This window comes from Mustela nigripes, chromosome 3 (genome assembly GCF_022355385.1).
Source record: "Mustela nigripes isolate SB6536 chromosome 3, MUSNIG.SB6536, whole genome shotgun sequence".
In the NCBI taxonomy this organism is placed as follows: Eukaryota; Metazoa; Chordata; class Mammalia; order Carnivora; family Mustelidae; genus Mustela; species Mustela nigripes.
The window spans coordinates 46,031,576-46,058,219 of NC_081559.1; the positions used below are offsets into that span (position 1 = coordinate 46,031,576).

At 47.9% G+C, this 26,644-nt stretch overlaps 1 protein-coding gene across 9 annotated transcripts in view; it reads left to right on the forward strand.

The window, feature by feature from the left end:
• The window catches only part of SNED1 (sushi, nidogen and EGF like domains 1), an 81,780-nt gene that overhangs the window by 36,336 nt on the left and 18,800 nt on the right, over nucleotides 1-26,644 (forward strand). For 4 of the 9 annotated variants that reach the window (XM_059393897.1, XM_059393903.1, XM_059393905.1 and 1 more), the window contains 15 exons: nucleotides 6,137-6,262; nucleotides 6,517-6,621; nucleotides 6,882-6,995; nucleotides 7,560-7,676; nucleotides 8,759-8,875; nucleotides 9,046-9,162; nucleotides 9,350-9,463; nucleotides 9,741-9,914; nucleotides 18,842-18,955; nucleotides 19,293-19,406; nucleotides 20,398-20,511; nucleotides 20,982-21,278; nucleotides 22,767-22,950; nucleotides 24,489-24,601; nucleotides 25,413-25,694. In XM_059393897.1, coding sequence (XP_059249880.1) covers nucleotides 6,137-6,262; nucleotides 6,517-6,621; nucleotides 6,882-6,995; nucleotides 7,560-7,676; nucleotides 8,759-8,875; nucleotides 9,046-9,162; nucleotides 9,350-9,463; nucleotides 9,741-9,914; nucleotides 18,842-18,955; nucleotides 19,293-19,406; nucleotides 20,398-20,511; nucleotides 20,982-21,278; nucleotides 22,767-22,950; nucleotides 24,489-24,601; nucleotides 25,413-25,694 — 2,202 coding nt within the window. The remainder of the gene's footprint in view (nucleotides 1-6,136; nucleotides 6,263-6,516; nucleotides 6,622-6,881; nucleotides 6,996-7,559; nucleotides 7,677-8,758; nucleotides 8,876-9,045; nucleotides 9,163-9,349; nucleotides 9,464-9,740; nucleotides 9,915-18,841; nucleotides 18,956-19,292; nucleotides 19,407-20,397; nucleotides 20,512-20,981; nucleotides 21,279-22,766; nucleotides 22,951-24,488; nucleotides 24,602-25,412; nucleotides 25,695-26,644) is intronic. The other 5 variants (XM_059393902.1, XM_059393899.1, XM_059393898.1 and 2 more) reach the window with 5 other exon arrangements.

The following is a 26,644-nucleotide window of genomic DNA, read 5'->3' on the forward strand; positions in this document are numbered from 1 at the left end:
TATGAAACAACAGAACTGACACTTCCACCCTTAGTAAAAGCTTATTAGTCCCATTACAAGGTGGCAGTCTGGACATTCTACCCAGATTCAACAGGAAGGTGGACAAAAATTAGAGATAATTGGAAAAAAAAAAAAAGAAGTACCCATTCTTCTGCTTCTGGCAAAAAAAGATTGACTGCTCTGAGAATTTCCCTCACTATCAAAACTAGAAAAGCAGTTAAAATATATGAAATGACTGTTTTCTGCCATTGGACCACAGGCATCACAGGGCTGCTACCCCTGCGAGGAGGGACTGAAAAGAAGGGCACCCTATAGTCTGCCCATGGGAATTTCCAGGCCACTGTGCAGCAAGCAGATCCAGGCTCTAGCAGTTCCTCTGAGTCTCTGGGTCATGGAGACAGGGATTCTAGTTTGGTAGCTGCAATTGGTGGGGAGACTTCCAGAAAGGATGGAGTTACTAAGAGTGAATGGAGAGAGTGCAAGAAGAATCTGCAGAGGGACCCCTTGCCTCTTCTCTCAGCATGGGGCAGGTGGTGGGGGGATGACTCACTTTTCTACAGCCAGAGTGCATACAGAGCTCCTTATGCCCATGGCCAAGGTGGAGAGAGTCTTTACTGGGGTATCATCTTGCTGGTACGGAAAAATAAACACTAGAATAAAGACTAATCTGACCTGTCCTAGGAAATATTAAAGGAAAATTTGAAAGAATCAAAACAATCCCAAGTGATTGAACCATATGCCAGAATCAAATCCTATATTCTTTAAAGGAATATAACAGAATCCAGGACCTCCAAATACCCAACCAAAAATTATCAAGCATACCAAGAATCAAGAATATATGAACCACAGCCAGGAGAAAAGCAGATCAATAGAAAAAGGAGGCAGAGATGATGATGAAATTATTTGCCCAGATATGCATGTTTAATCATCCACTGTGAACATGATCCATGTGCTCAAGACCACTGAGGAAAAAAGACACAGTGAGAAGTAGAAGATAGAAGAAAATAAGCTTCTAGGAGATTAAAAAAAAAAAAACATAAAATCTCAATTTAAAAAATATACTGACTATATTACCAACAGGTTAGACATTGCAGAAGGGAAGATCAGTGAATATGAAGAAAGAAACAGCCCAACAAGCAGCACAGGAAAGAGAGATTATACCCAGGACCATATCCTCAGCAACCTGTGGGGTTGCTTGGCAGTCTGGTGTATGTATGGGTAGAGTCCCAGGAGGAGGGAGGGGACCAGAGGAGCACAGAAAATGAATGAAGAAGTAAGATCCAAATATGTTCTAAATATGATGAAAATTAAAACCCCACACATCCAAGAAAAGCATGAAGAAAAACACATGAAGCACCTCATAGTCAAATTGCTGAAAACCAATAACAAAGAGAACACCTGAAAAGGAGCCAGAGGAAAAAGACAAGAAACAGTACATACAGAGAAATAAGAATCTAACAGGTTTCTCATCAGAAACAACACATGCCCAGAGACAGTGTGCTGTCAACCTAGTAGTCTATACACAGGAAAATCATCTTTCAAAAATTAAGGTGAAATTAAGGTATTTTTCAGACAGCAGAAACAGATAATTATTCATCACCAGCATATCTTATTTATAAGAAACATTAAAGGAAATTCCTTAGACTGAAGAAAAATGGCACCAGAAGAAAATCCAGATCTACACAAATAAATGAAGAGCTCTAGAAACAGTAAACGCCTGTGTAAATGCACAGGCGCACCTCATTTTATTGCCCTTCACTGACACTGTGTTCTGTACAAATTAAAGCTTTGTGGCAACCCTGCACCAAGCAAGCCCAACAGGTTCATCCTTCCAATAGCATTCATTCACTGTGTCTCTGTGTCATATCTGCAATATTTCAGTATTTTAAATTATGGTGATATTTGTTATGGTGATCTGTGGTCAGTGATTATGACTCACTAAGTCTCAGGTGTTGGTTATCAATTTTTTACAAAGTATTTTTTAATTAAGATGTGTACATTTTCTTAGACATGATGCTATTACACACTTAATAGACTGCAGTGTAGTGTTCACATAACTTTTATAAGCACCGGAAAACCAGAAAATTCATTTGACTCGCTTTATTGCCATATCCGCTGTATTATAGTGGTCTGGAACTGAACCCACCACATCTCCAAGGTATGCCTGTAAAATACTTTTCTTCTTACTTTTTAATCTCTTTAAAGATAATTTTAACACAAAAAATATGTTATGGGGTTTATAACATTTATAGAAATAAAATGTATGACCTCAATAGCTTAAATGAGATATAATATACTTAATGTACTTATGTACTTAAATGTACTTAAGCAGAGTACGTGAGCTTTTTCTGTGAAGAACCAGATATTAGTATTTTTGGCTTTATGTGTCATGTGGTCACAGATACTCAACTATACCAGTGCAATGGAAAAGCAGCCAGCCATAGACATAGATAAATGAATGGACATGGCTGTTTCCCAATGAAACTTTTTTTTTTAATGGATGGCAGGCCAGATTTGGTCTGCAAGCCATAGTTTATCAATGTCTGGCATAAAGGATAGGAAGGGAAAGATGGAAATAATTTAGTAATGGCCTTGCATTATATATGAAGTGGTATAATACTGCTTGAAGATAGACTACAATAAGTTAAAGATATACATTATAAACTCAGGGGAAAAAGAAAAAATAATAATAATAGTTACAGCCAACAAACCAGTATTAGAAATAAAATGGAATCCTAAAAACACTTTATCCAGAAGCCAGGAAAAGAAGAAAATAGGAATAAAGAGTAATTGGGACAAATGAGAGCCAAGAGCAAGATGGTAGGTTTAATCATATTGATAATTATGTTAATTGGTTAAACACACCAATGAAAAGGCAGACATTGAATTGAATTGAAATTGAATTGAAAAGCAAGATGCTACTATCTACAAGAAACCGGCTATAAATATAAAAACAGATAATTTGAAAATAATTTGAAAATTGGAATGGGTTTCTGGTTTTGGATAAGATGGAGTAAGTACAATCTACCTTGTGTCTCCCACTGAATGCAGCCAGAAACCCTGGACAGAATGCATGGAGTAGCTATCTGAGGACTCTGAAAAATAAATAGTAGCAGGTGGATTGGGTAAGAGGACCAAGCTTCAAAGCACCACAGAACCAGTGGTGAGTTCATGACTTTTTCCCTCTGGTGTCCCCCCCGCCTGGACTCAAAGCAGCTCCCAGACCAGAAGTGAGCATCAGATGGATGGAAAGAGCTCCAAGAGCAGCCACTCATTGAGCGTGAGAAGCAGGACCAACAATAGCGGCAAAGGTGGGGGGGATTCTCTAGGGGCCCAAACTGACAGGAGGAAACTTCCTCTCCAATTGGAAATCCTACAGCTCCGCAAGACTGGGCAACTTCCATCATTTTCTTTTTCTCTGTCCACCCACCACTTGGCTCAGACATGAGTGCACTCACAGGAAGAAAGTAGTAGTGTGGGGCAATAAAAGCCCCAGCTCTCTTGCCAAAGGACAAAAAGGGCAGCCCTAGAGCACTGGAAACTATGGGGAGGTTGCAGAGAGGGGGGATCTCAGGCTGCAACCCTACAGTCATCTATGAACTCTTGAATTCCCTACATTGGGCATTGTAATCTGATCCAAAACATTAAAAACAATACCATTTACAATAGCTTCCCCCAAACTGAAAGACTTTGGTATAAATCTAATAAAACATGTATGGGACTTGTATGCTGATCTGAATAAATGAAAGGACATCCATGTTCATGGATTAGAAGACTCAACACAGTAAATATGTCAGGTCTCCCCAAACTGATTGATAGACTTAACAAAATTCCAATTAAAGTCCCAGCAGAGTTTTCTGTAGCTTTGAATATGCTGGTTCTAAAATTTATATGGAAAGGCAAAGGAATTGGGATAACCAACACAATTTTGAAAAAGAATACATTTTGAGGCATCATACTACTTAGTGTTAAGACTTACTATAAAGCGGCAGTGATCAAGATCCTGTGGTATTGGCAAAGGGACTAACACATACATCTGTGGAACAGAAGAGAGGATCCAGAAGTAGACCTATACAAGTATGGCCAAGGTGTTTTTAAAGGCATGGAAGCAATTCAGTGGGGAAAGGATGATCTTTTCAACAAATGGTATTAGAACAATTAGACACTCTTCTGTAGAAACTGAACTTCAACTTCAACCTCACACCTTGTACAAGATTAGGTCAGAATGAATCATAGACCTGAATGGAAAACATAAAACCATAACATTCTTAGAAGAAAACACTGGAGAAAAATCTGTGTGACCCACCGTTACGTGAACAATGCTTAGATGCTTAGATAAGACACGGAGAGTACGCTCCAGCAAAGAAAAAGAGAAGTGGGCCTCATCAGAGTGACACAGGCTGCTCTATGAAAGTCATAGTCAAGAGAACAAGAAGACAGGCTGCGTGCTTCGAGAGGTGCTCAAAGCACTCAGTCTGACAAAAGGCTGGTATCTGGAACAGATGAGTTCTGAAACAGAACAGAAAGTTCTGAAAGAACTCTCCACGCTCAACTGTGAGAAACCAACCAAAACATGGACAAAAGATCTAAACAAGACATCTAACCAAAAAGGGTATCTGGAAGGCAAATGAGCAGTTGAATAAATGCAGTCATTTGTCATTATCGCTAGTCATTGGTGAGTTGCGAATTAAAGCCACGATGAGATACCACACAAACCTATCAGAATAGCTAAAATAAAAAGTGCTGACTGGTGAGGACACAGAACTGTGGGAACTCTCACGTATTTTTGGTGGTGGTGCCAAATGTTTAGCCACCGTGAAAACAACTTGGCAGCTTTTCATAAAGTTAAACATACACTTATAATATGATCCAGCAATCTCATTCCTAGCTATTAACCCTAAAGAAATGACAACTTACATTCACACAAAATACACAAATGTTTATAGCATGTCTATTTACAACCACCAAAACCTGAGAACCCAAATGTCCTTTGCTGTTCGTGGGATACATGATTGCTGATCACGCAACTGAGACAGATCTTGGAGGCCTTTTGCTGAGTGAAAGAAGCCAATCTCAAAAGATTACATACTGTTCATGAGTAATCTTCCACTTCTGGCATTCTTAAAGCAACAAAGCTGTGGTGATGAACAGATCAGTAGTTGCCCGGGCTTCAGGAGGGGAGAAAGTCTATAAACCTGAAGATAGAACAAGGATGTGTTTGGGGTAATGGAATGTTCTGTGTCCCGATTGTGGTAGGGGCAACACAAATCTATACATGTGTTAAAATTCATAGAAATGTACATCGACCAAAAGTCAATTTTGCCATAAATTATTTAAAAAGATAAATTCTGAGCCACATGAAGAAATCAACCACCCAAACAATGAAAAAGAACAAGTTGACAAACACTGATGAAGAGAAGTTGGGAGTGGTTATATTTATAGGATTAAACTCTAAGAAAAGGAATACTGCCAGGAACAGAGGGGTCTTTTACGACCAAGATGTCAAGTCATCAAAAAGGCAGAGCAATTCTAATGTACTTGCACCTATGAACATACATCAAAATCATAGGGGAAGGGAAAACAAGGAAAAATTGACTAATCTGTAACTACAGGCAGTGGCTCTAACCTGCCACTCTCAGTGATTCGCAGGAATCAGCAGGGACCTCAAAGATGCAAACAGCACCATCAGCCCACCTGACCTAAGTGACAATTCCTTTCCCAGTGCTCACAGTGTGCTCACCATGACAGACCATCCTGTAGGACATAAAATAAAGCTCAATCAGTTGAAAAGGACGGTGTTCTCTGATTACAGTAGTTAAACTAGAAATCAACAAAAACTGTATCTGGCAAATTCCAACCATGTTATGCTTGATTAGAAGCATTTGGAGCCCCCTGGTCTCGGCTGCGCCCTTTGGTGCACACCGTGGGCTCTCCATACTCTAGCTTCGACTTCTGCTCCACAGAGGGGGCTCAGATGGTAAGAGGCAGCTAGAAACCAGTTTCCAGAAAGTGGGCCTTGGGCTTAAATCCCACTTGCACTGAGAACTGAGTGCTGTCAGTCAGGACGAGGGGGCCCTTGGCCCTATTACTCCCATGCTCTCTGTGCAGCCTCTGGTGACCTCTGTCTTTCTTGCAGGAAACCACCCAGTGCCGGATCCCTGCTTCTCGGCCCCTTGCCAGAATGGGGGCACCTGTGTGGATGCAGATGAGGGCTATGTGTGCGAATGCCCCCAGGGCTTCACCGGCCCCGACTGCAGGGAGAGTGAGTGGGCTGGGGCTGCCAGGGCTACAGTCCAGGAGAGGGTCCTCCTGTGAGTAGTACACACAGGAAGGCAGACAGGGGTGTGTTCAAACACCTACAAGTGGGTGGGGGAAAGAAAGAGTGTGTGTGCATGTGTGTCTGCACAGCAGTGTTCAAGGGAAAGTAGCTACAGGAGCCGGGCAGGGTCAGGAGCAAGAGAGGGCCCCAGTCCTCCAGCATCCTCACATTGGAGGCTCCCCCTTGGTCTACAACAGGAACCCCTGACCACTGTGAGTGCCGTAATGGTGGCAGATGCCTAGGGGCCAACACCACCCTCTGCCAGTGCCCCCCAGGCTTCTTTGGGCTCCTTTGTGAATTTGGTAAGTGCCCAGCGCTGCAGCGGGGCACACTTCCTGCCCTGCCCCCTGAAAATCCCCCAAACCAGAGTATAGCTGGTGTCTTGGGTCTGGGCCCAAACTATCGATCCAGACCCTTAACTAGTGGTTCCATGATCCCCCACTCCCAACCCAGGAGGGAGCCCACCCACCAGTGCCTGAACTGGGCCATCCTAGTGGGGCCGCCTGATCCTTCTCAAAGAGAAGTCCCTGGGAAAACGAATGGGCCTCTCCTTTCCCTGCAGAAGTCACAGCCACTCCCTGCAACATGAACACACAGTGTCCCGACGGGGGCTACTGCATGGAGTATGGTGGGAGCTACCTCTGCGTCTGCCACACGGACCACAACGTCAGCCACTGTGAGTGGGAGGTACAGGCACAGGCCTGCCTAGAAACCAGGGAAGGGGTGGTAGAAGGAAAAAGTGGGGGCAGAGCAGGCAGAGGCCAGGGCTTCTCTACTGGCCCACAAGTAGCCCCGTGGGTGGGTGCACCTTTCCTGGTGTCGCCCTCTCTAATAGGGGCCTGGCTGTTTACCCCCTCAGCTGCGGGAAGCTCACAGCTGGAAAAGCACCTCTGGATGCCTACAAGCTCTCCCTAAGTCCCTAGCTTAGCTATTAAACTACTTCATGCCTATCTGATTCAGTATGTAACTAAATACCACTGTGTTTGTGAGTGTACAAATAACTAACGGCTTGCATACTGGATAATGAAGACGATGGCACGGAAACATCTGTGTGCCATAGCTCAATCCTAGCTCATAGGAGAGGTAGGGTGAATTCTGGAAAAATCGAGAATAAAAGAATTTCCAGGGAAGGGCCTTAGAGTCTGGTGTAAAGAATTAAGACCCTTCCCCACAAAGAGTATATTTTAAGTGCCCTTGGTTCCAGCTGGGATGGCAGGGTGACCACCCTCTGCCCCTGCAGCACTGCCATCACCCTGCGACTCAGACCCTTGCTTCAACGGAGGTTCCTGTGATGCCCACGAGGACTCCTACACTTGCGAGTGCCCCCGAGGGTTCCATGGCAGGCACTGTGAGAAAGGTGGGCGGTGGGGGAGGGCAAGGGAGGGCAGGGCGGGGCTGGGAGGGCAGGGTTAGGAGCGCAGACAGGGCAGAGAGGGCCCCACCCACTCTCAATTGCTGTTCTAGTGGGTCATGTGTTGCCCAGCTTCCGTGTGTTGGTCCTGCACGGCTTCCCCTGCCCCAGGTGCTGCTTGTTCAGTTAGTGGTTCTGCTCTGTGGCCCCCTGGTCACTACTTGGTTTTCCTCAGAGCCCAGGCTCATGCCTGCCTCATGGAGCTCAGCACCTGGACCACACACACCTCTCTGGGCCTCTTGCTGCCCTCGCTTGTCCCGAGAACAGAGGCCCTCAGTGGCTTTACCTGGAAGTATCTTCTGTTCTCACGGTGGCCCTGAGGGCAGGTCCCTGTCACCCCTCAGCTTCTGTCACGCCTACAGGAGGAAGAGGGTGTTTCCAAAGAGAAGCTTTCTTTGTCTTGGTTCTCTGCACATGTGGCCGAGGACCTTCATCTTCAACAAAGGCATCCAAAATGGGGCATGGGGTGGCAGCAGCTTTTGGGGAGGTGGCTGGAACTTGGGCATGCAGTCTGTGAGGCCCTGTAGGGTGTGGGATGGTGGGGAGAGAAGGGCTGAGGACAGCAGGCAGGCCCCTTTCCTGCTGCAAGTTGCTCCCAAGAATGTTGAGGAAGCTGAGGGGCTAAATTCCTCTGTGGGCCTCTGAAGGCGCCATTCTTCTGGGTGGAGGGCAGACCTTTAAATATGCAGATGTCTGCAGCACAGGCACCACCTGTGAGCCCCTAAGAGCCGTGGGAGGGTGTTAGGACCCAGAGAAAATACACTGGTGCCACTAGAGGTGCTGAAAACAAAAATTAGACTGCAGTGGATTCTAGTCCTATGAGCTGCAGCTGCGTTCCCTGCCATGCAGGCCAGTTCTCCACCAGGAAGGGGCCACAGGTCACCAGGGCCTGGGACAGAGAAGAGAAGATGGGTGGGCCCATGGGGCCTACAGGTTGAGAATACATGGGTAGGGTGTCATGGGTGCTGCATGGCCAGGAGCTGGCCCTGTTCACCCTCTTCTGTCTCTCCCCATCCTTGTCCACACAGCCCGACCACGCCTGTGCAGCTCGGGGCCCTGCCGGAACGGGGGCACGTGCAGGGAGGCAGGCAGCGACTACCACTGCAGCTGCCCCTACCGCTTCACCGGGAGGCACTGCGAGATCGGTGCGGCTCCATGCCAGCTGGAGTCAGCGTGGATGGGGGAAGCCAAGCCCTGTCCCAGCCACCATGCGTCTGCTTGTCAGGAGCACCCCCCTGGAATGTTGGAGATTGGGGGAGGGGCTCTGGGTATGGATGCATGACACCTGACTCCCATAGGGGCCTTTTGTTTCCAGGGAAGCCGGACTCCTGTGCCTCAGGCCCCTGTCACAATGGCGGCACCTGCTTCCACTACATTGGCAAATACAAGTGTGACTGTCCCCCAGGCTTCTCTGGGCGGCACTGTGAGATAGGTAAGGTATGGGCAGAAGCCAGCGGGCTAGACCAGCTGGGGGCAGCACAGCCAGGGCACCTGGGGGCTGCAGCTGCTTCCAGTGGGCAGGGGTGGCCCTGCTTTGGAGGAGTGGGAGGCAGAGCTCCCATGAAGCCTAAAGGTCTTTGGGGAGGACTCAGCGATGATGACCCCCTCGGTCCTTGCAGCCCCCTCCCCCTGCTTCCGGAGCCCCTGCATGAATGGGGGTACCTGTGAGGACCTGGGCACAGATTTCTCCTGCCGCTGTCGAGCAGGGTACATGGGACGCCGATGCCAGGCGGGTGAGAGGGCTGGGGGATGGGGGTTAGGGTGGAAGGTATGGGATTTCTTCCTAATCCCAGAAGAGCAGAGCAGGGCCAGATGGAGCTGAAAGGAGGGAGGGGAAAGGAGAAAACCATGGGCAGCCACTCCTGGAAGTCAAGGCACTTTCACCTGGGAGGGCTGTGCAGGGAACAGGGGTTCTAAGCTCAGTGGCCTGGTAGAGCAGAGGGCAAAGCAAAGGGAGGGGCCTCAGGCAGGTGCCCCACAGTGCAGGACAAGGCTTCTGTGTTCCTGCAGAGGTGGATTGCGGCACCCCAGCAGAGGTGAAACATGCCACGCTGCGCTTCAATGGCACTCGGCTGGGATCCGTGGCCCTGTATGAGTGTGACCAAGGCTACAGCCTGAGCTCCCCCAACTACGTCCGAGTCTGCCAGCCACAGGGAGTCTGGAGCGAACCTCCACAGTGCCACGGTGATCTGCAGGCCTTCTGGGGCAGGGTGGGCGGGCAGGCGGGCAGAGCCAGTGGGGTCCATACCCTCCTAATGGGGCCACTCAGGAGCACAGGAACCACAGTTCTGACCCTGGCCCTCCCCCACCTTCCTGCAAAGTGAGGCCATGACCCTATGGGAGGGTGGTGAGGACTAGTGCCAGCTCCACTCTGGACTGTTCACTTAGGTCTCTTCTGTCCTCAGAGCAGGGCATCCAACCCATATGCCCACCCTGCAGATGAAGCAGCTGAGGCTGAGGACTGAGAATCTGTAATAGTTGAAATAACAGACATAATTTATAAATGGATACAGATGAAGGCTAAGTTAATGAGCTAAAAGACCAGTTTGAGGACTCTTCCCACAGAGAAGCGGGGAGGTCTGTGAGAATGAGATGTAGGCACTGTGGAGGGCAGAAGTGTCAACACTGAGATAACAGGAGTCCAAGAAAGAGAAAAATAAAAACACAATGAAATGTTGGAGCCACTATGGAGCTCAGTTCCCAGAATAACAAATGAACCACCACAGGCTGAAAGGGCCCCCGAACATCAAACAGGAGAAAAGAGGAACATTAGCACATTATAGCAAAATTTAAGAATCAGAGACAATCAGAAAAAAATTCTTAAACTATCTAGAGAAAAAAAGAACAAGAGTCTTCAAAAAACGATAATCCCATTGGCAACAGACTTCTCAACAGTGCCATCAAATATAAGATAATGAAATGGTAGACTTTAAATACCGAGGAGATCCATTCAGTGAGCATAGAGACAGTCACAAAACACCATCACTCTCACTGTAATTTCTAGGAACCAGAGAACCTGTAAAATGATATCATTTAACCTATCAGATATGCATATCAGTATGCAAAGAAGTAGAGATGAGCCCTTCCTGGGTGAGAAAGACTGGGGACTGCTGTCAGCCCAGGAGCAAATCCAGTTTGGACAGAGCACTTTGAGGACCTGGGGAAATCCAACTAATCCTTCAATGATTATGTGAGCAAGCATGATGGGTTGGAATCAGGAGTCATATAGATGCAGAGCAAGTGCTCAGCATTCACCAATTCTCCTCCACAGGATTTTTATTAAGTGCATGGGAAGACAGTGGCTGGTCTGGAAAGCAGAGAAATTTAATGCCCTCATAAGGCTGAGATTCCCAAGTCTACCCCGGAGGGAGTGGTCTGTTCCAACCTTCAGGCATCTAAAATCAATCATGGATTGGCATTAATGAGCCCTGTGCACCAGGCCCAGCCCAGCTCACCTCTGGGATAATATCAGAGATCAGCTGCTCAGGCTAATTTTCTGACTCACAGCAGAGTGTGGCAATCTTAGGGATAGGTATTTTCTACTTTGGTCTCTCTGTTCTTGTGTATAGTATGTCTAAGAAGCAAGAAATTATGACATATAACCTCAAGAAGAAACAGTCAATAGAAACAGACCTGCAGATGAACCACATGTTTGAATTAGCAGACAAGGACTTTAAAATAACCATTATCAATATGTTAAAGAGAAGCAAAATGAATGAGAGAACAGAAAATTTGAGCAGAGGAAAGAAAACTTTCAAAAATACAATAAAAAATACAACATCTAAAATGAAGAGTAAATTGGATAGGCTTACCAATAGAATGGATACTACAAAAGAAAAAGTCACAGAACTCAAGGGCATGTCAACAATTATTCAAACCAAAGATTGGAAAAAAGAAATGCATTAGGAATTACTTATGATTTTTTTAAAAAAGGGAGCACACAAAATCTGTCGTAAATATCAAACAAACGAGCACATAACTGGAGTCTCAGAGAGAGGGCAGAATAGGCAAAAGAAATATTTGAAGAGATAATGACTGAGTATTTTCTAAAAATGAGTAAATACATCAACCCACAAATTTAAGAAGCTCAGCAAATACCAATCAAGATAAATATGGAAGTAAATAAACTTAAGACCTAAAAATTTTTATTTAAACTATTATTCAAAAATAATACCCTCTTGCAAACACAGCTTCAAGACTTACCCAAAAAAGGTCTTTTTTTTTTTTTAAGATAGTATTCAAATAGTAAGATAAACCTAGAACATTCTGTAAGGAGTAAGAGAAGGGAAGATTATCAAATATTATAGGAAAGTTTTTCACTCTTAACAGGAGAGAGAAAAAAAGCAGAAAAAGGGCAGAGTTAAGATTATGATAGAAAAAAAATACAGACAAACAAACAAAATGAATGAGCTAAGTTCTCCAGATGAAAGACAGATTGCCAGATTTATTACAAAACAAAACAAGCTAGGGACACCTGGGTGGCTCAGTTGGTTAAGCATCCAACTCCTGGTTTTGGCTCAGTTTGTGATTTCAGGGTCATTAGACTGAGCCCCACATCAGTCTCAGTGTTCAGCATAGAGTCTGCATAAGATTTTCTCTTTACCTCTTCCTCTGCCCCCTCTCCTCTCTCTCTAAAATAAATAAATAAGTCTAGAAGAAAAAAAAAAGCTATACACTCTTAGAAGAGATACTCTTAAATCATAAACTTAAAAAGACAAAGTAAAATATGGAAAAAAAATCAGGTGAATACAGATCAAAATAAAGCAGGTTTAGCTACACTAATATCAGCCAAAATATACTCTCTTAAAATGTAAAGCATCATTAAGGATGAGAAGGTCTCTTACAATGATAATTGGTTCCAAATCACCAAGAAGATCATTGCAGACATTCGAGCATCTCATACAATAGTGTCAATATATATAAAACAACAATTAATAGGAAGAAACTGACAATTTACCATAATACTATGAGATTTTGAACCACCTCTCTCAATTCAGGTTAAGAAGCCCCCTCCCAAAAAAAATCTGCAAAAAGAAGATTCAAATAATACAGCTAACAATTTGAACTAATTCATTCTCTGAACACACAGAACAAATTGAGTTACTAAGGACAAGAAGATAAATTTTAAATCCCCATGTTTAGATATTTTTAAAGATACTTTGAAATGGCTTATAGATCAAAGAAAAAATATGGACAGTAAGAAAATTTAAAATGAGTATTAATGACCATTTTCTATGTAGAAACCTGTCTGATGCAGCAAAACCTGTGCTTTGTGGGAACTTTAAGTACATAGTTAGAAAAGTTCAGAAATTAGTGAGCTAAATGTTGGGATTTAGAAGTTAAGAAAAGAACAACAAATGATACAAAAAAAGTAGAAAGAAAAAGGCAATACAAGTAAGAGGCATAATTAATGAAATGTTAAATCCAAAGTATAAAGAAGAGATCACCAAAACTAGTTCATTGAAGAGCTTATGAAAATGAACAAACTTATATCAACTGATCAACAAAAACAAAGAGCACAAATAAAAATCCTTATAAATGAAAAAGATGACATAGCCACAGATATAGCAGAGATTAAGAAGATGAGAATACTATCAACTAGTCTATACAAGTAGATTTGGAACCTTAGGAGAAATGGAAATAATACTCACAGAAAAATATAACTTACCAAAAATGACTCAAGGATAGTTAGAAAGCCTACATAATCCTATAAATGTCTAAAGGAATTGAAGCAGAAGCATTTTCCCACAAAGAAACTCCAAGACCAATGTTATAGGTAATTTCTACCAAATTGCAGAGAAACAGATTATTGCAGCATTATGCAGGACCTTCCAGAGAGTAGAAAATAAAGAATATGTGCCAATCTATTCTGCGAGGCCAGTATAACCTTGATACCAACACCAGATATGGGTAGCTGGTAAAAGTAAAATGATGAATCTGTTAAACATATGAACATTGATGCAGAAATTCAACAGTCTATAAAGACTATATATTCCATTATCAAGCCTGATTGTTGCAAGATTAGTTTGATATCAGGAAAACCTGCTATAATAACCAACTGGAAGAGAAAAAGCATATAAGTATCTCAATAAATGTGTAACAAGCATTTGACAAAATTTATACCCATTCATGAAATAAACTCTTACCAAATAAGGAATAAAAAAGTACTTCTTACCAGATAAAAATCACATCACACATACACACACATGCACATACATACCTCTAATAACATGCGGTATAAAATATACAGGACTTATTGGAGGAAAAACTTAAAAGAGAGATGTAGCAGAGCCTGCATAACCCCCGAAGTGTGTATCATCCCACAAAGCAGTGTGCTTAGGCTGGGCATAGCCAGACCCGTCACACTATGTGTGGCCAAGCACTAACTTTACACATGTATAGAGACAGAATACAGGTTACATCAAGAGAGCTGTGGAACAATGAGTCTCCTGATCCTTGATAGAGGTAGGATTTGGAATTCAAAACCTGTGCTTCTGTTGATCTGACTCAGTCACACTGAGCTACCAACAGGAAAATGGAAATTAGCTTCTGAGGTACTTTTACTGTGCCTCTACTCAAACCTCAAATGAACATTATCCTAAATAGAAAGACATTCCTCTTAATACTGGGGACAGCGAGAGGAACCTGGGTGGCTCAGTCAGATAAGTGTGCAGCTTTTGATTTCAGATCAGGTCATGATTTCAGGGTTGTGAGATCAAGCCCTGTGTCAGGCTCCATACTGGAGCATGGAGCTTGCTCAAGATTCTCTCTCACTCTCCCCCTACACCCCCACCTCTCTCTCTCCATCTCTTAAAAAAAAAATGGAGACAAGGATGCCCACTGTCACTAAGCCTCATCAATATTATATTGGAAGTGTAGCCAATGCAATAAAGTAAGAAAAAGATACTAAAATCATGAAAATATGAAGGTAGGGAGTAAAAATATCAGTATTTGTTGTCTTTAACCTATAAGCAAGCTTTAATCTATAAGCAGTATGGTTGTCTTAATCTATAAGTAACTTACTGAAAATGATAGAAAATGTAGTATGTTTAGTGGATATAGGTTATTATAATAAAATTGCATTTTAAAATATCAACAATAATTAGAAAATATAATTATAAAAGACATATTCAGAGAAAATCAATGAAACCAAAAGCTGGTTCCTTGAAAAGTTCAATAAAATTTATAAACCTCTAGTTATACTGATCAAGAAATAAAAAAGAAAAATTAGCAATATCAGAATGAAAGAGAAGATGTCACTAAGGATCCTGCAATCATTTAAAGGACAAGGAAGAGATACTGTGAACAAGTTGAGGCCAATATATCTGACAACTTAAAGAAAAGGAACAAATACCTTAAAAGAGAGAAATTACCAGAAATGACAGAACAATAAATAGAAAATATGAATAGCCCTATATCATTAAAGAATTTTAATATGTAATTAAAAACCTTTCTGCAAAGAAAATGGCAGGACTGGATTGCCTCACTGATGAATTGTATCAAACACTGAAGAAAAGAATACTAACTCCACATAAGCTTCTTCAAATAAAGGAAGAAGAGCTCTTGATTCATTGTGTGAGATCAGTATTGTCTTGATACTAAAACAAGAAAGAGATGTTATAAAATAAAATAAAATTAGGAGTGCCTGGGTGGCTCATTGTGTTAAGCATCCAACTCTTGATCTCAGCTCAGGTCTTGATCTCAGGGTCGTGAGTTCAAGCTCTGCACTGCACTCCACAAAAAGAAAGAAAAAGAAATGAAATTACAAACTAATATTCCTCATGAACATGGACATAAAAATCCTAACAAAATATTACTAAATCAAACACATTGTTACATAAAAAGGATAATATATCATGACCCAGTGGGGTTTATCTTAAGAGTACAGGTTGGTTTAACACTTGAAAATCAGTAAGTGTAATTCACCATATTAGGATATGAAGGAGAAAACCATATAATCATTTCAACAGATGCAGAAAAATCATTTGAAAATATTCAACTACTACTTAAAACTATTAATAAACTAAGAGTAGACAGAAGGGACTGTCTGTAACCTGATGAAGGGTATCAACGAAACAGCAGTAGGTAATAAAGTACTTCACTGTGAGAGGCGTACTGCTGTGATAAGTAACAAGGCAGTGTGTCCATTTCACTGATTCCTTCCAGCATTGTCCTGGAGGTCCCCGACAGGGTAACAAAAAGGAAATAAAAGTCACATCTACTGGAAGAAAGATGACATGGTCGTGCACAGGGGAAATCCAAAGAAATTCTACCAAAAAAGCTATGAAATAAATAAGCAAATTCAAGTGACAGGGGCAATATACAAAACCTTAATATTTTCACAGTCTAGCAGTGAACACTTGGAAAATAAGATAAAATGAACAATGTTATATATAATAACACCAAATATGATAAATGTTTATGTATGTGAAATGAATTATAGACATAGTATAAAAGCTAAAACTATAAACTTCTATAAAAGCATATGAGAAAATCTTCACAACAGCTGGAATAAAATGGTTATGCATTTAGAAAAATATCACATTGTTCCCTACTCTTCACCACACACAAGAATTCATTCCAGATTAATTAAGGACTTAAATGTTTTTCTAAAACTACAAAAATTTTTTATTAAAGATTTTATTTATTTATTTGACAGAAAGAGATCACAAGTATTCAGTGAGGCAGGCAGAGAGAGAGAGGAGGAGGAAGCAGGCTCCCCGCTGAGCACAGAGCCAGATGCGGGGCTCCATCCCAGGACCCTGGGATCATGACCTGAGCCGAAGGCAGAGGCTTAACCCACTGAGCCACCCAGGCACCCCTAAAACTACAAAATTTTATGTGGTATCTTTTTGGCCTTGGGATAAGGAAAGATTTCTTAAGCCACAAAAAATGCACTAACTATAAAAGAAAAAAATGCACAAAACTTGACTATATAAGAAATTATATATATATACATATATATGTATATATATACACACATACACATACACACACATATACATACATACATACATATGAGACTGGTTTCAAGAATATATAAAGAACTCTATGAATCAATAAGAAAAGAAAACCCAGTAGGAAAATCAGCAAAACACTGAGGAGGCCTTTCATGGAAGAGGAGATAATAAAGCCAACAAAAAATAGCCAAGAGAAATATTAGTAATCAGTGAAATGCAAATCAAAAGCACAGGGATGTGCATTCAGTTGACAAAACTGCAGAAGTCTAGAAAGCCATCTACTGGTGGTAATGTGGATCAACAGGATTGCTTATAAATTGCTGGAGGAAGCATAAATTGATAGAAACACTTTGAGTTAAGTGTGTAAACCTGGTGATTCACAGACCTGTACCCCTGGGGATAAAAATATATGTTTTTAAAAAATAAAAAATTTTTAAAAAATTATTAAAAAAAAAAAAAAAGAAACACTTTGAAAAGGGCTTGGTAATCTGCCTATCAATTTGACCATGCATAGAAACTGTGTCCCAGAGATTCCACTTCTAGGTTTAAATCTAAGAAAATGGGCACATTTATACCAGGAGCTATGAAAGGAAATAAAATCATTTTTTAAAAAAATAATAACGAAAAAGTCTAAAACAAACCCAAATGCCAGCAATCGAGAATGGACAGAGTACAAGAGACTCCCACTATGGATGCTGACTATTACTGTTGTGTTCACACAGAGAACTCCCACCCCCCTGCCGACAGCATGGAGATAGCTCATTAATATCATTTTCAGTGAGAGGAGAATACATTTATCACTATATCCTTTTAATAAAATTCATAAATAGCAAAAACAAAACCATAAATTGTTCAGGTAATTCATGAAATTTGAAATACTAAAGAGGCAAAGACATCATAAGCCCCCAAATCCGCATCACAAGGGACATGGAAGTGCATTTGACCTGACGAGATAGTAAGCACTCTAGCTCCTGGGTGTCTTACTTACTACCATTTATTTTGTTACATTTTAAGCATTAAAATTCAACTTTTCTAAATTGAACACTTGGAATTCCAGAGCCCAATTCCCAGTTTAAAATGCAAAACAAGCCTGTGGCAAATATCCTAAAGTATCCTTGTCCCCAGAGGTACTGGGCTCATATGTGGTAGCTGCAAGCGAATTGGCAAGATGGGGCCTGGCCACCTGCCAGCCACAGTGTAAAGTCCTGCGCTCTATGAGAGCCCTCGAGGTCATAATGAGCACCGCCCGGGGGCCCACTGCCCAACCCTTCCTCTCCAGGGTCTTTAGGTCTCTCCCACGCTGAGGAGTGCTAACAATTGTGTCCGGCTCCTCAGAACAAAGCTAATTTACATCCAGTAAATGTGCCTCCAGTCATAACACCGCTTTATTCTTGGGGTCTCTCCTGGTGCCTATAAACTGGGGCTCCCCTCTCAGAAGCTTATGAGTGTGCATCCCATGCCTGCATGGGGGCTCCTGCTTCACAGCACAGGAAGGAGGCCATTTGTGCTCCAGTAAGAGGGCAGGGCGCTACTCCAACCCACCCCTCTCCCGGACTGCCTGGCCCAGCACAGCCTGCACTCTTTACAAACATCTCAGCCTCCACCTCCCCAGGGAGACTGACAGCCCAGCTGAGGAAGCTGACCTTGACCTCCTCTTGCCTTCTGCAGCGTCTGCCCCAGGGCTAGAGGAGGTGGGGTGGAGAGAGTCATACCCTGACTCCTGGCCCTGTGCTCCAATCCAGCAGAGGGAGAGGAGGCCTGTGTGGTACACTGGTGGGTTAGCCCTGTACCCCGCACACCTGGGTAGGGCTCTAAGCCCTGAGACAGAGACCCTGCTCCAGGGAGAGCCAGACCTAGAATGTGCCCAGGCCCCTGAGAAGCCTGGACAGTGAAATGCGGGAGTGACCTGGGGGTAGGGCCCTTGTCAGGTGGACAGTGGAGAGGGTGGGCATCAGGCTAAAGCCTCAGAGCACACATGAAATCCTGGTGGCTGTGGAGGCCTCTGGAGGTCCACATAGAGCCCACGCAGGGCCATGCAGCCCTGTGTACGGCCATGTGGGACCTCTGTCCCACCTCTCTGGAGTCTGTGTAGGGCCTTGCAGCCTCCTGTCCTGTCTCTGCAGAGACAAACAAGTGCCCCTGTCTCTGCAGAGACAGATGAGTGCCAAGCACAACCCTGCAGAAATGGAGGCTCCTGCAGGGACCTCCCAGGGGCCTTTGTCTGCCAGTGCCCTGCAGGCTTCACTGGAGTCCACTGCGAGACAGGTAGGCACTGTGCTTGGGTGGGTCCCCTGAGTGGCTGGGCCCTCACCCATATTCGTGATGCCCTGGATGCCCTGTTTACAACAAGCATAGACCCTGGGCCGCTCAGCGAGCAGAGGGAAATGGCTGGGCCCCTGGCCCAGCTGGACAGGCCCCCCAGGGGAAGGGACCCTGGGAAGGACGCTCCAAGGCTAAGGGGGATTTCCCCAGCAAACCCCCCCGCCCCAGCATCTCTCCTTGGCATCTCTCCTCGATCCCCCTTCCCTTCTTCCCGCTATCCTCTCCTCCCTCCCCCAGACACCCCCTGGCGGCTCTGGCCAACTCTCTGGGTGTTCTCCAGAGGTGGATGGCTGCCACTCCAGCCCCTGCCAGCACGGAGGCCGGTGTGAGAACGGTGGCGGGGCCTACCTGTGCGTCTGCCCAGAGGGCTTCTTCGGCTACCACTGTGAGACAGGTAGGGAGGCAGAGGCCAAGCCCCAGTTCCTCCAGAGGCCCCTTACTCAGGCCTCTGCTGGGTCCCCTGATGCTAGCTACCCACCTCTTGCATTTGTCCCTCCAATGGCCCCACTTCACCCCAAAAGACAAGGCTGGCTCCATGGCCAGCCTGGGTGGGCGGAACTCACTGCAGCCCCAGCGTCCCAGTGCCCACCTCTCCTTACACCTGGGAATTCTCTGCCCATTTTCCTTCTTTATAGGACTTGCAACTCTCTGCAACTGTCTCTTCAATTTGCTGGTCTCAGCTCTCTTCCTAGGATGGGTGTGTAGTGTCCCAGGGGCAGGTTCTGTTCTAGCCCTGATGCTGGGCTTGACTGGCAGCACGGCACTGTGTGGCTGTGTGGGCTGTGCAAGGCTGCTGGGCTGGTGAAGTTTCTGCTGGGGGTGAGGTCTTGGGCCCAGGGACTGTGGGTGCTGGTAGCCCTGGCATAAGCACCATGGGGGCCATTTGTGGCCAAGGAGTCTCACTGTACAAGCTTGGGGTGGGTACGGGCGCACCTAGAACACAGTTAGTGGCCATGACAGTGATAAGGGGGCTCCACTGCTTCACTGGGAACCTGCGGGTCCTGGCCCTGGCCTGGGGAGCTCAGGTCCTCTCGATGCCCACAGCCCCAGTGCAGAGGGAGGCTGCCCTGGCTGCCAGTTGTTCCCCAGAAGAGGCCAGCCCTGTGCTCACCCCACCCTGAGTCACCACCTACCAGGCTACCTTGGCTTGGGAGTAGTGGTGGGATGACGTGCCCAGCCTCCTGGTGAGACCTCCGCAAGCCCTGCATTTTCCCTCAGAGAGCAGCCCCTCCCTCACCTCTTCAGATCGCTTCCTGTGATGGTTCCAGCCACATCCACCCCACAAACACACCCACACAGGAAGGACCTGTTGCCCCTAACAGCAAGGGTTCCGCTGGGGGAGCGGGTAAGGCCCCAGTGTTCACTGCTCCTTTCCTCTTCCCCAGTGAGTGACCCCTGCTTCTCCAGCCCTTGTGGGGGCCGCGGCTACTGCTTGGCCAGCAATGGGTCCCACAGCTGCACCTGCAAAGTGGGCTACACGGGCAAGGATTGTGCCAAAGGTGAGGTGGCAAAGGTGCCAGCGCAGTGGGTGGACCTCCCTCCTCCCTCAGAGGGCACAGACCCCTCAGGGGACAGGTCAAAGTTCTGAGCACCCCCAGGGCAAAGTGTCTAGGCAGTCACTTAGTGGGCTCTGCCCAAGCAGCAGGAAGGGGTATAGAACAGCCCAGGAGCCATAAATACAGTCACAGGCACACACACATCTGAGACACACACACACACACACCCCGCCATGGAGGGCAAAGGCAGTCACCTGCACACACACTCATGAGGCCCTCCAGGAGGCACTGGCCAGAGACCAGGTAAAACGGCCCATTGTGGCAACAGGAGCAGGCTCCCCACCAGCAGTTGCCCACCTCCACCCTGGGAGGACAGGCCCAAGAGCCACCAGGTGAGACGCCTGGCTGGGGGCCAGGGTTTCTGTGGCTGACAGCTGACCACCCCTCCCTTGTTCTTGACGGAAACCCTGAAGAGCTCTTCCCACCAACGGCCCTCAAGGTGGAGCAAGTGGAAGAGAGTGGGGTCTCCATCTCCTGGCGTCCACCTGAAGGTCGGGCCGCCAGGCAGATGCTCGATGGCTACGCAGTTACCTACACATCCTCAGATGGTGCCTACCGCCGCACAGACTTTGTGGACCGGAGCCACTCCTCGCACCAGCTGCACGCCCTTGCAGCCGGCAGAGCCTACAACATCTCTGTGTTCTCGGTCAAGCGCAATGCCAACAACAAGAATGACATCAGCAGGCCAGTGCTACTGCTGACCCGCACACGTGAGTGCCCACCTGGATGTGCCTGGGGCCACCAGGAGAGGCACACTGGCCAGGGCCCCAAAGCGCCATGCCTTAGGAGTGAGGCCATGAGAGAAGTTGGGGGGCTCCCCAAGAAGGCACCTGCCAGGGGCCAGCCCATGCTGGGGGGGTGCCAAAGGGACAAGCAAGGCACCCAGGAGGTCACCCCAACATGCTGAGGAGGGAGACAGCAACTCTGAGGGGGTGGGGACAGAGTGTATTGGTGGCAATTTTAGGGAAGGGGGCTGCCAGGGCAGATGCCTCTGGGGGTGCAGCTGCACAGGAGGGGGAAGCATAGTCTAGGGAGGCCTTGGGGGCCTTACCTGGCCCATCTGCTTCTGGGATCTACAGGGGAGGGCCTGGTCCTCCACAGAGAGAAACCTATGGTAGGTAGAGGCCAGGTAGGCATGGGAGACTGTGGAAGGGGGTGCTGGAGGCTGGAGGAAGGACCATGCATGGGGCAGTGGTCCCCTGGGCAGCATGGAGGGTCCATGAGGGCAGCTGGTAGGGGTTCAGAGCATAGCCAGCACACAGCGGCTCTGCTCCCACCACACCAGGTACTAGCGCAGGTCAAAGCAGGCAGGCAGGGCCATCCCCAAGAGCACTGTGAAGCCAGACAGCCAGGACCCACCACCAATGGGGACTCATGCCCAGGAAAGGAGGGAGGCCAGGTTGCTCAGAGGCATGGACAGAAACTTCATGGAAGGAGGAAGGTGCCCGGGTATCACCTGCCAGCCTGAGCCAGACACTGACCCTGAGGACACTGAAGTCCAAGCAAGGGATGAGATGAGAGACTCAGGAGAGGTGTGTGATGGGAAGGCCAGCTAAGAGGCACTGAGAATGCACCTAGACCAGCAGGAGGACCAGAGCAAGCTTATGGGGCAGAGTGGGCTCTGCCTGAGCTTGGCTTTAGAAAGAAATGGCATCCCTCCCCCTCCACCATCAGAGTGAGAATGGGGTCTCCCCAGGAGACCAGGGTGGGCAGGAGGGATGCTGCCCACTGGACTGAGCACTGTGCTGCCAGGAAACAAGGGCTCCCCTCCTGGCTCCTGTGGTCTACCCAGACCCTTCCCCATAGTAGCCCAAGATTTCCCTAGCTCTTATCCTCAGTAGGCTGCAGCATCGCCCAAATATTCACTGTCAGTGCAACCAGAACAGCCAGGGGAAAGAAAAAGGAGGTCCCATGGTTCATGTGTCCCAAGGGCCCCACCCCATGGCCTCAAGATCGCAGTCCTCTGGTGAAGCTGCCTATACCCCTACCCCAGGCAGGAGCCTATCTGGTTGACCCTAGTCGCTCTGTGGCTGAAGGCCGCAGCCAGCAAGCCCAGATGGGTCAGTGCCTCACTTGGACCCCTCTCGGTGACCCCCCACACAGCACACTTCCTAAGTCCTGTCTCATGGTCTCAAGCACCTGCCCTCCCCCAGAGTGAGGAGGTGCCACCACCAGCTAAGGGGCCTGTTGCCCCCCAGGACCCCGCCCAGTTGAGGGCCTCGAGGTCACCAATGTGACAGCCAGCACCATCTCAGTGCGGTGGGCTCTGCACAGGATCCGTCATGCCACTGTCAGTGGCGTCCGTGTGTCCATCCAACATCCTGAGGCCCAGGAGGACCAATCCACTGATATGGACAAGAGTGTGGACAGGTTCACATTTGGGTAAGAGCAGGGGGCCGGTCTTCCCTTCCCTCTGGGCTCTAGGACTTCCTCCCTTCTCCCTCTGTGCCCCTCCCCTGCTGTTCCCCACCTTCCCCGCCCGCCTTGAGAAGCAGGGGTGTGTGTGTGCCTCCTGTGTTTCACAAGCACCTGCTCAGCCCTAACAAGCAGAGACCCCCTTTGTTTCAGCCCTTAGTCCTGCCTCTCCCCGTCACAGGTGCTACCAGACAGGTGTTTGAAAGTGCCCAACAAAACAGGGACACTCTAAAACTTGGGGTTCATGCCTCCCGCACAGATAATGAGACCAAGCCACCCAGAGAGTGGTACAGGGCTATCCTAGCCGGAGTCACGCAGGCCCCTCTGAAAGGGAGACACAGGGCACCCCTACACTTGTCTTAAATTTTTATATTGTTCAAATTGTACGTTAGAACCTTAAAGTAGGCATGTAAACATCTTATGTTTACTTATTACAAATACAACAAAACTACAAAGTAAATACAACTCACATGAACATCAGTCATTGAGACTGGCTGAGGATTGAAGTAAATGCTGGAATGGCCCCACAGTGAAGGCTCAGACTTCACAGCCTCAACCCACTCGGGTTCGCCAGCCAGGGAGGCTTCTGACACCTGCTGGAGGGCGGTGCTGGAAGACAGGAGAGTGGGGGAGGGAGACTGGCTGGGGTATCTGTACCTGCCAGTTGAAGAAACCCCCACCTAGTCAGCTGTGTCTCTGACCGCAAACGCCCAGGTCTGCTCTGTGGGGACTGCCCACTTCCAAGGACTGGTGTGACAAAAACACACATGAGGCCCTGGTGACTGAGTCAGGGTCTTCAGGACCACCCACTAGGGCCCCCCCCCCCAAACTCAGCAGAGGCTGTGCTCCGAGTTGGGACTCACAAGAGAGAAACAGTGCAACGCACAGGAAGGGAGAAGTCGGTGGGCCAGGGGTGAGCTTCCAGGGCCCTTCTCCATGGAGTCACACAGGCCACCAGCAGGCATGACGAGTGTGAGGTGCTGTCTTCAGGGAAGCCTGTGAGAGATGCAGCACCCAGGGTTTTTATCGGGGGCTGGGCATGGGGCACCCCCACCTGTTGTCAATTCAGGGTACCCAGGAGGAAATGGGTACTTAGCATGAACCACACTGCACAGAGCTGTGGGGGCAGCGAGGTCCTCTCATGCACGAGGGTGCTGGGAACTCTGCTGGGAACTCCTGCCAAGGGCCCTGCAGGAGGGCAGTGAGGTCTGCTCCTTGACCCTCTTCTGCATAGTGATCTCCAAGTGCCCTTTTCTGGCCTCTCCTGCCTGAACACCGGCCTCTGCACCACAGCCATCCTGGGCAGGTGTGAGCCATCTTGATCCTTGCCCTGTACTAGACAGAGACAGATCAGGGAGTAGTTCCCATGTGAGGAACCCACAGGTCTCAGGCCACAAATCTGGTCATTCAGGAGGCCACCTGCAGGATCACCCACAGCTAGGCCCACCTGTGTGGAAGCAGTTACAGTCTGGCAGTGGAGCCTCGCCCTGCCCTCCCGCCCACAGGTCCCTGCTGCCAGGAAGGAGATACACCATCCAGGTGACTGCCCTCAGTGGGCTTGGGGGACAGGAGCCTCCCACTGAGAGCCTGGCCTCGACCCCACTGCACGTGTGGACTCGTGAGTACACAACCTCAGGTCTTGTGGGACCTTTGCAAGCTCTCACCTCCCTCCAGCCAAATCCTACCAAAGTGGCCCTGGCACCCCACAGGTCCCTTCCACAGGTGCCAGGAAGGGCAGGTGTCCCAGGAAGTCCTCTGCTTGGGTGTTTATCCAGCACCCAAAGGCTCCTGGGCGAAAGGCCAGAGGGCATGTGGGTGAATGCCCACAGTGTCCACTCTCTGGTCTTCAGGGTATCTGGTGGGGAGGAGGCCTGGCCCTTACCACCCCTCCCACCCCAACATGGAGGGGGCCAGTGTGTCATGTTGTCCACACCAGAGGGACCTGTGAACAAAGGGGGTGTGTGGTAAGGAGGAAAGATCTGGGCAGAGTCTAGGTTCCAGGTTCCAGGACAGCCCAGCTGGGGTAGGCACATGGACAGCCCATGGCAGGGTCGGGTAGTATGGTGAGGGCCGGCTTAAGTCCTGGCACTGACCCTGAGTGCTGGGACCCTGGCCCACTCCCTGCCTGCCTGGCCCCCTCCCACACCCCAGAGGAGGGTGCACATGGCCAGGCTTAGGCAATCAAAAGGAGAAGACCCTGATAGGCTGCACAGGCCTGGGGCCTCCATGGCTTCTTCCTGGCAGCATGCTGGGGAGTCTCTCGGGCAGAAGGAGGTGATGCTGCAAACACCCCTCTACACCACCCTTTAGGACTGTAACGTTGTCCATCATGACCACACGGGGCTTCTAGGAGACTTCAGCAGTCGTGTCAGATCTTTAAACTTGGTGGTGGCCCCTTTCACCTCCCTTCCCTGCTCCATGCCTATCAGGGCCCCTGCCACCAGCCAACCTGACAGCCGCCAGAGTCACAGCCACCTCTGCCCATGTGGTCTGGGACATCCCCACTCCCAGTACCTTGCTGGAGGCGTATGTCATCAATGTGACCACCAGCCAGAGCACCAAGAGCCGCTATGTCCCCAACGGGAAGCTGACGTCCTACACGGTGCGGGACCTGCTGCCAGGACGGCGCTACCAGCTATCGGTGACCGCTGTGCAGAGTGCTGAGGGTGACCAACTGCACAGTGAGCCTGCTCACCTCTACATCATCACCTGTAAGTATGGCCCTGCCAGTGATGGTGGGGCAGGGACAGCACGCAGGCCAGGCCCTGCGGTCTGTTCAGGACTGACGGGGCCATGAAGGTGGCCCAGCCCCTCATGCTCACTGTGGGCCCCCAGAACAGCAGGCTGGGCTGCCCTCCTTGGGGTGTGGCATCCTTGCCCAGGAGACAGCTCAGCCCCAGGACCCTCATGGGCGACACCACCCCAGGAACATCAGACAACCACAAAGCAGGACTGTGTTCACACGGGAGAATTTGGGGGTATGAAAATCAGTGGGGAAGGAATTCACAGTCAGTGCAGGGTCCATGCACTAGGAATTTGTAAACATAAGCATATCCCTCCTCACCCTGTCCCCAGGGAGTGGCCTCGCAGCCAGGCCTGACCCACAAGGAGCCTCTGGACAGAAAGATGGGAGAGAGGGTCAGGATGGGCATGGGGAGGGGTAGCCTGGGAGAGGTAGGAAGGGAGACCCACGTGGACACACAAAGGGAGGAAACAGCTGAGGAGCACAGAGCCTCAGGCCACACTAAGGATGTGGTTTGCTCTCCAGCGCACTGGAGGCCCAAGGAGTCCTAGCAAGTCCTGCATGACCCTGTTGCCATGCTGGAGCCCAGAGAAGGTGCTGTAGGGAGAGGGTGCATCTAGACGGATGCTGCGGAGAGGGCAATGGGGGTGAAACGAGTGTGCAGGGAGGCAGATAGTGGCTGGGGCAGAACAGAATCCTCAAGAGCAAATACACAGGCACCATGCAAGAGGGTAAGACCCTATGCAGCTGCAGCCATAGCTGCCCAAGGGAGGGCTGGGGGCACAGTTAGGAGACAGGGACCCACAGAGAAGCCTAATCCTCACTCTCTGGGCATGTGGGGGTGTCCTGTCAGGTCCGAGTGGCTGGCCATGCCCTGCAGGTGGAGATCCCGGCCCTCTGACTCCTGGGATGGGATGC